Here is a 15729-nt window from a genome sequence, read left to right as displayed (position 1 = left end):
AACAGACTGTCTTAGATGTCATTAAGGCAGTCACCTTTCATTTAATTCCAAACTGTGCTAATGTGATATTCCAATTTTGTATAAAAAGTAAAAAAGCAAGGAAACAAATTATTCTGTTATGAAAACAGATTTTAGCAGAATTTTATGCAGTATTTAATTATATTAAAACCTCTGAAATAATGTAGCAGTTGGCTAAGCAGAGAAAATGCTTTATATCAGGTTTTGTTTTTATTGAACCAGGATTGGCTGAATGGCTATTTTATGGACATTCTTAGTACAAAGTGGTGAAAAATAAAATTACTTATTAGCCCTTGCTTTTAGGATTCCCGCAGTTTATCAATACACAAAATATTATAGACTCACAGAATTAAATGGCGTATGTTGGTCATATTCATAAACTATGTGAACATATATACGTACTAAAAAAAGATGGACATTCTTATTTGCTTTGGGAATGATTTCTACTTTGAGAAGATAGTGAGTGGAGGCACATTTTTTAGCACAGACAAGTCAGGGAGAATGAATATGGTGCACTTTTCTGGGATAGTCTGAATATTCTAAAACCTTTGAAGGTAACATTTCTTTGTGAGGGTCCCCAAGTTTTGGTTGATGGTTACTGTATGTTTCTGACCAATTAAAATTACAATTTTTAAAGTTAGGTGAAAGATTGGGAGGGAACAGTAATACAGCAAATATGTGGTGGTCAGGAGGTTGGAATAGAAAATGGGTGGATTACTAGGTTGCCAGCGTTCAGAGCAGGACAAAGAACCAGGAGGTAGGATCTGAACTGATGAGAAAAGATAGGCCCTTAGTGAGATAGGGAAAGGGTAGCGCTCAGAGTCGACGGGACCATATTACATGAAAGTGTGAATGTTAATAGGAAACATAATGAGTCTAAGAGACTATGAGCCTTTGTTAGATCTTCCGCCCTTTCATGCACTTCCTGTTTAGTGGTGAAACGGCTCCCGGGCTTCGCATGCCAAGTTGATGAAGAAGAGGAAGAAGCATTTGCTCATGAAACCCTTACAGCTTTGTGCCTTAGTAAACTGACAGTATACCCAAGGATTCCATTGATTTTTACACAATTAATATTTATCAATCAGGAAACAGAATGTTGCCAATTGAGCACTCGCTGTGTTCTGAGACTTTTACTCCTTAGGAAATTGCTAATTCTGAAGAAGATAAACTAGGAATAGAAGTATCTGTAATAATAAAATTAATATAGGCTAGAGCTTTTCAGCTAATATAAAATTCTCAAGGCACTAAGGGGTTTATATTCTTTCTATTCACCTAATACTCCACAAAAATTCTGCATATGAATCAGACATGTTTCCTTATGAGTCTCATGCTTGGCATACAGGTGATCATAGTTACTCCTACTTTCCAACCTTCTGACATTCAGAAGTGACTGGTAATGAAATGAACTTTAGAGGAGTGAATCCTCATCACTGAAAGGGTTAGGACATGAACTAATGATACTGAAAGAGACTTCTAGATAACAGCCTAGGCCAAACTCAATAATCTGTATGATCCAGCACAACCCTAAGATACAATATCTTTTCTCACCTTAGATTGCCTTTCTTTTTTCTGCTTTGACTATTCTAATTCTACTTGCTGAGGTCTAGGTCAGGTAGCATGATTTCCCCAAATAACATTACTTCCTATGGTTGTTAAGAAGAATCAGTGAGCTATTGTGTGTGTGTGCATGTGTGTGTGTGTGCCTAGACAGATATACATACACTATCTATCTATCTTAGCTCAGTGTTTGGCGCATAGGTGTTCAATTATTTATTTAGCTTTTCTCCACAATCATAAAATGTCACATTAATCTCTTTCCTTCCTAGTCTTCAACAAAATTTGACTGTGATTTTAAAAGTTAGTAATTGTTTTTATGGTCATATTTTTCTTGAATTGCTTAATGTCTTGCATTATCTTTATGTTTACTGAAGACTGGAATCAAACCTTCCTTTTATTTTTATTTCCCACAGTTTATAGACAAAGGCTGAACACATAAGTGGTCAATGAATATGGAGAGAGTTAGCTTTATAAAGGAGAGTGAACAAATGTGTAGTTTAAAAATCACATGATACTGAATCTTATTACCCCAATTTATGTGGCCTGGAAAAGTCTTATTCTTTAGTTTCTTCATTAAAAATGGGTTCAAAATTCCCATTCCGCCTTCCTACATGTATTGCTATAACCAGAGAACTGGGTAAATGTGAAGGACCATGCAGCTATATAGCACTTTGGCTCAGTTGCCTATTTGGTTGCAATTTATCAAGTTCACAATGAAAAGGGCAGTTCTTCTCTAGTGGACCATTCTGACGACAAATGCATGAGATATTTTTCTCTGTTAAAAAAGCAGCAAATTGCAGGCCACCATGATATTCAGTGTAACACTTCTTTATGCATTGTAAGGATAGAAACTTTCTTATCTCCTATATGAATAATTAGAGGATTTCAAGTCACTGGAAAACAGTGGCTCACCACAGTCCTCCATGAAGACTGTGGCTCTGGGGCCACATGGCAATGCTCAATAGCTCAGATGCTATTCAGACATCCCGAGAGGAATCAGAGGTTCTTGTAGACCTCTGACCAGCATAAACTCTCATGTCAAGACACAATAGTAAATGCTTTTATTTAGTTACAGGATGGTTATTTAAGGTCAACACTTACAATGATTATCTCCTTATTATAACCTGTACTTAACAGGTCTACACTGAATGTAAAATCCACAAACTAGTCAACCCCTGCTCCACACAGCTGTCAGAATTATGTTCCTAAAGACAAATCTGAATCATGTGAATCCCTGTTGTGCTCAAAATACAAATCAAATTTTACAGCTCAGAAATCAGTGCCTTTGAGGCCTCTGCTGCTTTCCTTTAAACTTATTCAACAAATATTGATTTATTGTCTACTATACACCCTCACTGGTTCCTCACTGTTCCCAAAACACACACTAAGCTCTTCTGCCCTTCTGTGTTTGCCTGACCTGCTCGCTCTGTCTGAAATGCAGTTTCTCCTGGGCACCTGGTGAAATCTTTCCCAGCCAGGTCCATTTCAAATACCAACCCCTTGTAACAGCTGTATGCACATAGTTCTCTGGTGTAGCTCTGTTATAGCAGATCACAGTCCATCCTGCAATTTCTACCCTTCAATGGAGCTCTCTTAAGTGTGAAGGGCTATGCCTTTTATTTTGGATCCCCATCCCCCAACAGCACTTTGCTTGTAGAATTAAAAAGATTTAAAACTAGTTTATTACATTCAGTTTATTCATAAAATTTGCCAAAAACAAAAAGGATTTGAATGAATTGGATCAAATGTTTATGTACTAATTGATTGCTTCTCCCCTTTCAACGGTGACTTCAATAATGGATTCGCTCCAAATTAATCAAATTGCTGAATTGTAAAACATGGCCTAAGAGGGCAACATAAATAGTAGAAGCATTTTCATTATTCATATTTTAATTTAAACATAATTTTTAATTTAAAGCAATATTATTTTTTAGCCTGATATGATATGTTTATGTACCATGTTGAAATGCAGTTCAAAGCAATCATCTATTTTAAAACATAACAATGTGCATTGTATATAGATGTATATGTATATAGATGTATACAATGTACATTGTATATAGATTGCATATGAAGGCTAGGTAAAATAATTGACTACAGCTTTATCTACAAACTAATGTCTGTGAATAAAAGATAACAGTACAACTAATTGAAAAATAGGGAACATCATTAAGTCATATTTTGGCATCTACAAGATACGAAATATTGTTATATCGTTTTCCCACTTGAGAGGTTTAGTTAATTTATGTTACCTCATGCAGTGGTAACGTGTTTTTCTTCTGATTCATCCTCATTCACTCACCCACTGGCAGGGTTCTGTCCTAGGACAGTTAGCCTAGACAGTGCTCCAGTCATCAGCACACTCTATTTCTGCTTAAGTCCCTAAATCCCATTTTTATTTTTTTTACGCTGCTGGGATAGGTTAGACACCTTAGGAGATCTTTCAAGATTCTTCAATGACTCTTCTTGGAAACTCGGAGCAGGTCTTGAGTCACCCCTCTTGGCTCTCTTCTCAGCCCCATCCTGTCCCTCTGACTCCCAGAGTCTATCCTTGGTCTCACAAAAAGAAGGTATCCGCAAGCCCAGAAGACCTCTCAAATCTCCTTTCTTTATAACATTTTTATATGTTTTCTCCTAAAGCATTATTTTCCAGACATATTTTACATGGAGAAGGGCAGAAGGGAAATAGAATGTTGTTCTTTCCATTCTTTACCTTTTTATTGTCATACAATGGTATTTTCTCTGGTGTGTGTCCTTAAAGCCAGCCAAAACTCAGTGTTTGAAGTAACTGAGAGAAAGGTGATTGATAGATAATTTCTTATACACGCTATAGTTTTGAAGCTTCCATCTATTTTAAAGTACATATGCATACTAAAAGTATATTTTGGCTATGTACCTTAAAACTAAATGTTTTTCTCCCTTCTCAGTACCATAATTTGCTTTCTTCTTCTGTCTCAGAGTTTATTGTTACTGTCTCTAATCCAAAGCCTAATTTCAAAGTGGGTTGTAATTATATGGGCTTGCATGGAATAAGGAGTCCATTTTGTGCTCTCTGGGGCAAGGAAAGCATATATACAAAGAAGAACACAGTAGATGTTCTTAACTGCTAACTTTATGGAAAAAAAGGATTTATTGCCACAAATGAATGACATCAACCTAAATATATCTATGTCTAAGAGACAAAAACAATAATTCATGTAACTTCACCAGGTGCATTAATTTTTCCATTGGTATTTTAAAATAAAGAGGGGGATTACTTATAAGAAGGGGGCTATTTATTTTTGGACATATTTTTGCTTTATATATGTGATCACTCAAAATGGATGTTTGCAGACAATCCTAAGAAGATATTTTCTTACGGAATTTTTTATAAAAATGTGATATTTTAAAATTAAATTTTCTTGGTCCGTTTTGCATCATCCATGTTACAAAATTTGTAGGAACAATATTGTAGGAAGGAATGATCAACCCAAGATAAAGGAAGAAGGAAAACCACAAAGCAGAGCAAAATGTGTTTAATTTAACACAATCTAAATATTTTACATATAACTTGGACATGAACAATTAAAATTAGCTCATTTAATGAGATGGTGAACAAGGTAGTTGGCAATTGTTTCTTATTTATATACTCTCTCCTATTGAAAGAAAGGAATAGTTTTGAAGAAAGTGGCTAATTTTTGTTACATTGGAAAATGCAACAAAGAGAGCTCATCTTTACTCTTCTAGTAATATACATTTACCAAATTCTAAAGTGAGAAGCTATCTTCGAAATTATCTAGTATAACTTTTTCACTTTATTTCTCCAGAAATTAATGCCCAGGCAAATCATGTGACTGGCTTTATGTTACACAGCTGATTAGAGATGAAGCTGGGACTCGATCCAGAGAATTCCTGACTTTGGATTTAGGGCTTTTTTTTTTTTTTTCCCTTGTATCCCATAACCTTTAAAATAAAATCCAATTGAAAATGAGTTTACATACTTGGGCTCACTAGAGCTATGGTTTTCCAATGCTTCTCAAAGTGTTTAGGGACAAATCAACTGATAGTAATAAGTATGCAACAGCATTTTCAATCCAATTTGTAGGCAAAAATTGTATTTGGCTCCATCTCTTTAGCCGATATAGAAGGAAGATTCCAGCCAAAGTCTCTCTTTTTCCACCACCCCGGTTCCATCTGTCTTTCTCCTCCCTCTGTCATTATGTTACTCTATTACATTTTAGACAAGTCGATGGAGGGAAGGGGCCTCTTTTCACTTCTCTAGAGTTAAAGCACTGTGATGGTTCTGTAGGATTTGGGTCAAAAGATTTCCCACTGCATTTGGTTGATTGCCAAGTAGGTACACAGTATAAAAGAAGATATTAGGGAAAAAATGAGTATATCTTTGAATACTGAGTTAAGGCTAATGTGCATTTATGACTATGAGTTGCGTGTTTTATCTTTATAAATGTGAGACATTAAAGAAATTCTAAAAATTACTGTTCTTGAGGAGAAGGACAGGCAGGCATTTTATTTGTTTATTGTATCATAATAACTGTTAATGATGCTTTAAATAATGCAATCGCCACTTTAACAACATAACTTTTAAGAAGTATTGTCAATATTAAATAAAAGTGGCAAAGAAACCAGATTTACATAATGAGGAATTCTCAGTTTTTTACTGGCGGTTTTAAAATAATTACGCATTACTTTCAGTTTGACATAACATAAAAATGGAAGAAAGTGATTGTTTTTATCAAGCTGATTTCTGTCCTGTTTTTTTTTTTTTTTCTTAGCATTTCATAGCTAAGCGAGGTCTTACATTTGATTCAACATTTCTAAAGTTATCATTACTAAAAGAAGAAAAGTGTATTCACTTACGGCCCTGATGCTTTCAAAATGTCCACCTTCTTCCTCAAAATCAATAGGCTGTCCTTTCAGAGTCCAGTAGAAAGTGACATCCAAACTAGCATCATGAATTGCTTTGCAGTTAAGAACAATGCTTTCTCCCACTGTCAATTCTGTTCTTTTAGGAGTAAGTTCTATCCTTGTAGGTTCTATAGAAATAAAAATACATTAATTAACATAATTAACCTGTTGTGTTACCATATGTTATATTTTACGTTAAATAATTGAGAAAAGAAAAAATCTTTACAATACAGTTGCTGCAGATACATATACCTGATTTTTTACATCTTTAAATAAATAATTATTAAGTAAAATATTAGCTTTTGGATGATAGGGCGTATTACCATGCTTTTGTAGGGGACACATGATTTAAGAGCCTCTATTCCTATTAAGAAGGTAACTTGGATTTTAAAAAGACAAGAGACTACCTAATTAGAAGCAGCATTTGACTTTATGGAAGGAGGAACATTAGAAAAAAAGAAGAGGTAGGCCGGGCGCGGTGGCTCAAGCCTGTAATCCCAGCACTTTGAGAGGCCGAGGCGGGTGGATCACGAGGTCAGGAGATCGAGACTATCCTGGCTAACATGGTGAAACCCCGTCTCTACTAAAAATTCAAAAAACTAGCCGGGCATGGTGGCGGGCGCCTGTAGTCTCAGCTACTTGGGAGGCTGAGGCGGGAGAATGGCGTGAACCCGGGAGGCGGAGCTTGCAGTGAGCCGAGATCACGCCACTGCACTCCAGCCTGGGAGACACAGCGAGACTCCGTCTCAAAAAAAAAAAAAAAAAAAAAAAAGAAAAAAAGAAGAGGCTGTAGCTTCTCTGACCACTTTCAAGGATCATTAAGTAAATGAAAGAATTTTTACAATAAAAATGTTTTGTGTTTCAGAAAGAATTTAGGGACGTTTCACTTCTTTAAAGATGAGAGGAGGCTACAGGGCAATAGAAAGCACCTTCCTGCAAATAACTATCTTAACAGAGATAAAAATATAATACTACAACGACACCACCTTGTATTTGCTTTACACTTGACAGGAAGCTTTTAGGAGTAGAAAAGTATTTCATAATCAGCAGAAGGTACCTCTTTTTGTACCTTTGCAGTATTGTAGATGGCTTAATTGAGATACAAAAAGAACAGTAGAAACGCTGAATGGAAATGTTTTTTGAGAAAACAATGTTTATGTTTAACTTCTTCATGATTCAGTTAAAATTTAAAAATAGACACATTTTTTTACTGGGTTTAGAGCAACTTTGAACAAATGAAGGTTAATACAGGCTTTACATTTAAGAGTTAAGTTAGTGTAGCTGATTACATTATAATGTGTTTTGAATATAGTAGAGCGGTGATGAAGATTAAGATTTTGGTTTTATTTTCTTTCCTAATTAGATTACTGGTCATAGATACAAGACAATTAACAGTGATTAACAATTGGCTTAATTAACAATTGGCTTAAATTTCCTATTCTAGGTCTATTTTTTGCAACAGTGCAGTCTGATGAAACACCACTCATAACCACTGATCAGATCCTTCAATGTTCCACATCCTTCTAAGCAGTCACTGAGAAAAAAGTGCAATTCTGGGACAGGAATGTCACTGTAAGTATTAACATTCTGGAAGTCAAATATTCCATATGGCATTCTAAGTTCTGGCCTCATCAGAGAAGACAGATAAATGCAGTACACTGTAGTTTAAATTTTGTGGGGATTGGAGTGTTCTGAGTAAATAATTAAACTCATGATTAAGAAAATAACATTTTTGTTATTATATTAAAATTGTCTTTTTATCTAGTATTGCCTTATTATAAAATGGACCGACTAGCACACAGAAGGAATAAGAACTAAAGACTGCGTTTAGTAATGCATTGTATAAATGAAGGTATATTTTAAATTTTGTTCTTTTCATTCTTGATGTTCTCTCTTCTCAAATATCAGAGGACTGGTTATTTTAATTACATTTTTATTTTAAAGATAGAAAAAAATAATATTTTTATATTTTTATGGCCGGAGTGTGGTTTGCCATATGATATGCGCACAATGAAAACAGTTAAAGATACATTGGGAAAAACATCTGAAGGGAATGCCTAAGACAGATTTTGTATCACTAAACAATGACATAGAGCCTCAACAGAATGTTCTAGGCTTGAAATCAAGCTCATTTTAGAACTAGAAAATGAATGGAAACACATAAGCAGTAATATTAATATTTCTTATATAAAATAAAGGCATATAAAATTTCATTGATACAGACATCAACAGCCAGCCCTGGAACGAGTTTATCTAATGCGAAGTCCTATACCAATGCTCCATCATATCCTCCTGCTGCTGCTCCTTTCTGCCCTAAATCCCTAGTTGAATTGATAATAGAGTAACATTACTGATTGATGCTAAAGTTATTCTTGGTAGAGGAAAAATGTTTTTATACTGTTGGCATACTTTTAAATTTTGAGACACTGACTAAAACTTCAGAAAGCTTGCCTCATTCTCTCAGAAATTTTATTCAAAGCAAAATAAAATTTCTGCCAATAAGAGGTTCCTTCCCTTTTGGTACCCTAAATGGTGGAAAGTAACAATTTGGCTGTTTTAGTTCTATGCTTGCAATGTATTTTATAAACAGGAGCATGCACACACTTAAGTCCAAAGATATATGCATTCATATTATATTTATTCTCTTTCTGATAAGACCATGAGACTATGGCAGTAAAACATTTACCCGTGTTGTCTTACCTTTTACAGACAGCGAAGCTATAATTTCAGCAGAACCAAAGACATTTTCCCCTCGGCAAACGTACTTTCCCTCATCTGATTTAGAAGCATTTAGGATCCGTAGACTCCCGTCTGGAAGAATAGCTATTCTGAAAATTATTTTAAAAAAGTTTTTTTTTTCTGTTTTACTGCAATCAGCTAAATATTAAGAACCAATGATGAAGTCTAAAACCATTTCTAGGGTGATAATAAATAAGATAAAGCATCACTGTGAAAATAGGCAGTGATAGTAGAAATATTTTGCTTTTCAAGAAGTATAATAAACTTACTTAAATCTTCTTATATTCAAAAAGGTTAAGGAGTTACAAGATATTTTTCTTTTGACATTTTTTTGACAGTTAATTTTAAAAGTTGCAGAAAGGGTGACCCTGAGTTTGGTTATTAGAACTTGTTACTACAATATCACCCAGTGATATTTTAATATTAAGCTTGGATGTTTCACCTAAAACCAAGAGTGACCTCAAAAGTCAAATATATATATAAAAAAAAAGCATAAAAACATAGAGGAGGACAAGTACAGAACACAAAATTAATTGTATACAGCCAAGAGATGATTTATGGCAGTTCTGTGTTGCCACCAGAGTAGCAAGAGTATGGGCTGCTTGCACTGCACTTTTTAAACATAAGAATATTATATCTAAGTTTGCATTTGGGCTCTTTCAAGACCTTTGTTAAAACTGGACCTTCACTTTCATATGAAGGTGAGAAATTAAAGCATTATTAAAAATTTTTAGAAGTTCAGTGAAAATGAGGCTGACATTTGGAATTACCCTAGTCTCCTATGTATTCATCATTCCAGGATTATACAGATTTCAAATTTAATTAGTACTTTTGTCCTTTTCTCCCGTCTATGCTCCAGAAACATAACCTATTATTTCACCAGTGCATCGACCTACTCCAGCAACCTGAAACATAATAGACACGGCTGTTGTGGTTTTAGTCAATATGCCACTAGCTTTGGGTAAGAACCAGTAGCCCCTGTGAACTTAAAAATCCTAAAATTGGATCCTCCTGATTCTAAGAAGGACAATTTTTTCAATGGAAATGTGATAATATTAAACTATTTAAGATTTAGAAATAATGACCTAATGTTTAGTCAACATTCTTTGTGTTATTTTAAAATGTGTTTTCAAATTTGCCAGCTAATCAGAGCTCATGGTTATTTACAGCATTGAACTTCATAACAATTGATATTAGATTTTAGGCTGCTGAGAAAAACTGTCCATGAAATTATACTTACATATTTTCATTAATAAATATATCAGTTTGAAAATATCATATGGTTTCCAGTATGGATCAAACTTGATTTATGATGTGTAAGAAGGAAGACAAATTTAGAAAAAAGCCAAACTAGAAATGCTGAATTTCATTTTGTCGTTTAAGTCTAGGAGAGATGCTAGCTTAAAATATTTGAAATACACAATGCCCGTTAAGAGTAATGTAATGCGTTTAAGATTGTCAATGAAAAGTTCTATTCATTATATAGCATTCATTTGCTGTGAAAATGAAATGAAATTTATTCCATTTCAACCCCAAAGGTGCCTATGCTACAAAACAATGTATTAGAAAACAAAAATTATACTTTTTGTAAACAAACAAACATCCTCTTGTAAGAATTACAGATGGTTGACATTTATTTAACTTACTATAATTTATGCTGATTGTTAATATCTTGAAAATATGTAGATTTTACTGACTGGAGTTAATTCTAATCTAGCAGGTAAGAAGTTTGGCTTAAAAGTTTACTTCCTTTAAAGAAATAAATGTATCACAGACACTGTGTTATAGTTTTTGATTTAAGATGAGTGCTGTCTTACTGACAGGAGGCAACATTTACATAAACTATTAAAGATCGTTTATGAATGCCCTGTACTTTAGGCCCCTGATCCATTTGGGGATGCAGGATTTTGTGTACCACAACTTTTTTTTTTTTTAATTCAATTTATTTTATAATTTTAACTTTTATTTTAGATCTAGGGGATACATGTGCAGGTTTGTTACCTGGGTGGGTATATGATCCTGTCACCCAGGGTAAAGCACAGTACCCAATAGTTAGTTTTTCCTTTAGTAGTCCTCAGTTTTTATTGTCGCCATTTTAATGTCCATGAGTTCGCATTGTTTACCTCGCACTTAAGTGTGAGAACATGTGGTATTTGGTTTTCTGTTTCCGTGTTAATTAGCTTTGGATAATGGCCTCCAGTTGCATCCATGTTGTTGCAAAGGACATGTTCTCGTTCATTTTTATGGCTGGCTATTATTCCACAGTGTATATGTACCACATTTTCTTTATATAATCCACCATTTATGGGTACATGGGTTGACTCGATGTCTTCGTTATTGTGAATAGTACTACAATGAACATATGAGTGAATGTTTCGTTTTGGTAGAACTATTTATTTTCTTTTGGATATATAGCCAGTAATGGGATTGCTCAGTTGAATGGCAGTTTAAATTCTTTGAGGAATCTCCAAACTGCTTTCCATAGTGGCTGAACTAGTTTACATTCCCACCAACAGTATGTAAACATTCCCTCTTCTCCACAGCGTTACCAGTATCTGTTGTTTTTGTCTTTTTAATAATAGCCATTTTCACTGGTGTGAGATGGTGTCTCATTATGGCTTTGATTTGCAGTTCTCCGATGATTAGTAATGTGGATCATTTTTTCATATGTTTGTTGACTTCTTGTCTGTTTTGTTACTGTTGTTGTTTTAAGACAGAATCTCACTCTGTCGCCCAAGCTGGATGGAGTACAGTGGTGTAATCACAGCTCACTGCAGCCTCAACCTCCAGGGGGTACAAGGGATCCTCCTGCCTCAGGTCTCTCCTTGCCCTCTGTGGCCTGCTATGCCTGGCGAATTTTTGTATTTTTTATAGAGGTATAGTTTCACCATGTTGGCCAGTCTGGTCTTGAACTCCTGGCCTCAAGTGATTTGCTCACCTTGGCCTCCCAAAGTGCTGAGATGACAGGAGTGAGCCACTGCACCTGGCTGGTCTCTTATATGTCTTCCTGTGAGAAGTGCCTGTTCATGTATTTTGCTCTTTTAATGGTGGTGTTTTTCAGTTGTTCAATTGTTCATGTTCCTCATAGATTCTGGATATTAGACCTTTGTCGTGTGCATAGTTTGAGAATATTTTCTCCCATTCTGCAGACTATTTACTACATTGATAGTTTCTTCTACTCTGTAGAAGCTCTTTAGTTTAATTAGGTCACACTTGTCAATGTTTTTTTTTGTTGTGGTTGCAATTGCTTTTGAAGACTTAATCACAAATGTCCCAAGGCCAATGTCCAGAATGGTGTTTCCTAATTTTTCTTTTAGGATTCTTATACTTTGAGGTCTTACATTTACATTTTTAATCCATTTTTAATTATTGTATATGATGAGAGGTAGGGGTCCAGTTTCATTCTTTTGCAAATGACTTGTCAGCTATCCCAACACCATTCATTGACTAAGAAGTCCTTTTTTCATTACTTATTTTTGTCAGCTTTGGTAAGATGACTGTAGGTATGCAGCTTTATTTCTGGTTTCTCTATTCAGTTCCATTGGTCTATGTGCCTGTTTTTGTACTACTACCATGCTGTTTTAGTTACTGTAACCTTATACTATAGTTTGAAGCCCTGTAATATGATGTCTCCAGCTTTGTACTTTCTGCTTAGAATTGCTTTGCTTATTTGGGCTGTTTTATGGTGTCATATGAATTTTAGAATAGGTTTTTCTAGTTCTATAAAAAAAAAAATTGGCAGCTTGATAGGAATAGCATTGAATCTGTAGATTGTTTTGGGCAGTATGGCCATTTTAATAATGCTGATTTTTCCAGCTTTGCTGACAATATGATTCTATACCTAGAAAATCTTAAAGACTGCCAAATGGCTCCTGGAACTGATAAACAACTTCATTAAAGTTACAGGATACAAAATTGATGTACAAAACTCAATATCATTTCTATACACAACAAGCAAGAGTGAAATGAAGAACATAATCCCATTTATAATAACTGCAAAAAATTAAAATACCTAGGACTATATGTAACTAAGGAGGTGACAGATCTGTATGAGGAGAACTATAAAACACTGCTGAAAGAGGTGATAGAAGACACACACAAATGGAAAAAACAGTCCACAATGTTTTTTGTCTGTTAAGTGGCAGTGTCATTTCTCCAAAATTCTGTCTACTGAATCAAATTGCAAATGCTTAACAACTGAGCTTATTTTTTTTTTAACTTCACAAAAATACAGATTAGATAATGTGATTTACATTACAATATCTGGTTATTGCACACATAATTACTTATATGATTTAATATTGAATTAATACTTCCTTACAATACAGGCCCTTTGTCTTCACTCCTCTGCTGTTACCATGTGGCTCTTACATTACAGAATTTTCATATATGGGGATTAATTCTGCTCAGACATTCTTTGACTTGAAGAAAGGGAGTGAAGGGAGAAGTGAGGTGAAGGTTTTTAGGGGCTGGGAGAGATTTTGGAAATTTAAATCAGCATTCTTGCATTCAGGATCAAGTCACACTTATGTCCTGGTCTCTAGATTTCTCCATAAGTTTCTGTATAGCCCTGGAGATGTCTTGCTTCTCACCTTGCACCTAGTTACGCAATCTCTGCTTTGTGAATCTGTCCAGTAGCCCAGTTCATGTAGGATATCATTGTGATTACCCCTATCTTGCAAGAATTTATTATTGACTTCTTGTTGCCTATCTTGATTTCGGGGCCATTTTCTGGATCCTGTATTTGTTATTTCATTTTATTTTTATTTATTTTTGAGACAAAGTCGTGCTCTGTCACCTAGGTTGGAATGCAGTGGTATAATCATGGCTCAGTGCAGCCTCAACCTCCTGGGATCAAGCAATTCTCCCCCCTCAGCCTCCTGAGTAGCTGGGTCTACAGGCATGCACCACCATGCCTGGCTAATTTTTGTATTTAGTTACTTATTTATTTGTAGAGATGGACTTTGCCATGTTGCCCATGATGGGCTCAAACAGTGTACCTCTTGGCATCCCAAAGTGCTGGGATTACAGGCGTGAGCCACCACACCCAGCCTGGACCCTCCATATCTATGTTTGGCTTACTGTCAGATACTACACAACTTAGTTTAAACCTTTACAAATAGACTGCTTGCCTGGAAGTACCATCTATTTACCCATTGCGATATTATTTAGTGATCTCTGATTTCTAGATTGCATTAACAATAGAAATTTATTTCTTTACAATTCTGGAGACTGGACAGTCCAAAATCAGGCGTAAGAATGGTTGGGTTTGGGTAAGGGCTGTCTTCCTGGCTTACAGATTGCTGCCTTCTCACTGTGTGCTCACGTGGCCTTTCCTCAGTGCGTATGTGTGGCAGAGAGAGACAGAGAGAGGTTTATCTTCCTTTTCTAAAACATCACCAATTCTGTGGATTGGGAGCCTATCCTTATGAACACAATTAACTTTAATTACTTCTTAAAAGCCCTACCTCAAATACAGTTACATTGAGGGTTAGGGCTTCAACATATGCATTTTGGAAGGACACAGTTCAGTCCATAGCATGTCCTTCCTCTCCTTCCACAAATTCAATAATTTTTCCCCTTAATGTGTTGTGTACTTGTAGGAAGCCAGGAAATAAATACTAAGATCTCACTCCTCTTTATCACTTTCACTGCCCCATTCCCAGGGACAATGGAGCCCAATGATGTATTTCTTAGGGGTCAGTCTCTTGGGGCATGGTGAGAGTACTGAAGGGTAGAGAATGAATCTGGAGAGAAGAATGGAGGATAACTGATTAGAGTGTGTCACAATAGTTGCAAAAAGCTAGAAATGAATTCTTAGACTTAAGATAGTTGAGAGAGTAGAACTTAGCCAGTAAAACTTCATTTACAGATCAAAGAACAAACCCCCCAAAAGTTAAAATGACTTGTTTAAGCCCATGACTTATTTATAAGTCAATTTTCACACTGCTATAGACATACCTGAGACTGGGTAATTTATGAAGTTTAATTGACTCACAGTTCTTCATGAATGGGGAGGCCTCAGGAAACTTACAATCATGGAGAAAAGGGAAGCAAACATGTCCTTCTTCACATGGTGGCAGGAGAGAGAGAGCCAGGGTGGGAAGAGCCCCATATGAAACCATCAGTTCTCATGAGAACTCACTACTAATCTGGAGAACGACATGGGGGAACCACCCCTGTGATACAATCACCTCCCACCGGGTCCCTCCTTCAGCATGTAGGGATTATAATACTAGATGAGATTTAGGTGGGGATACAGAGCCATACTGTATCAACTTATTAATAAGAAATATAATTTATAAATGATTCCTATGTATCATATGTAAACACTTTAGAAAATAGAAAAGTAATAGTTTTCCATTGCTGCATAACAATAGCTATTAATGAAGTAAACATTCATTTATTCTTTTGGTTAGAAGTCTGGGTGGATGGGCTTAATTGGATTTTCTGCTAACAGTCTCAAAATGTGTTGGCCAGATTGGGCTCCTTTCTGGACACTCAGGAGAG

The 15729-nt window shown here is 35.4% G+C and overlaps 1 protein-coding gene across 5 annotated transcripts in view; it reads right to left on the bottom strand.

Moving 5' to 3' along the window:
• LOC105484296 (contactin 5) overlaps nt 1–15729 on the bottom strand; it is a 1362583-nt gene that overhangs the window by 162546 nt on the left and 1184308 nt on the right. For all 5 annotated transcript variants that reach the window (XM_071075496.1, XM_011745800.3, XM_011745801.3 and 2 more), the window contains 2 exons: nt 9181–9308; nt 6433–6608 (listed from right to left, as the gene is read on the bottom strand). In XM_071075496.1, the coding sequence (XP_070931597.1) occupies nt 6433–6608; nt 9181–9308 (304 nt within the window). The remainder of the gene's footprint in view (nt 1–6432; nt 6609–9180; nt 9309–15729) is intronic.

Source organism: Macaca nemestrina, chromosome 12, assembly GCF_043159975.1.
Source record: "Macaca nemestrina isolate mMacNem1 chromosome 12, mMacNem.hap1, whole genome shotgun sequence".
Taxonomy (NCBI): Eukaryota; Metazoa; Chordata; class Mammalia; order Primates; family Cercopithecidae; genus Macaca; species Macaca nemestrina.
Note: the sequence above shows the minus strand (reverse complement) of the source record. Positions and strands in the feature narration are given on the sequence as shown.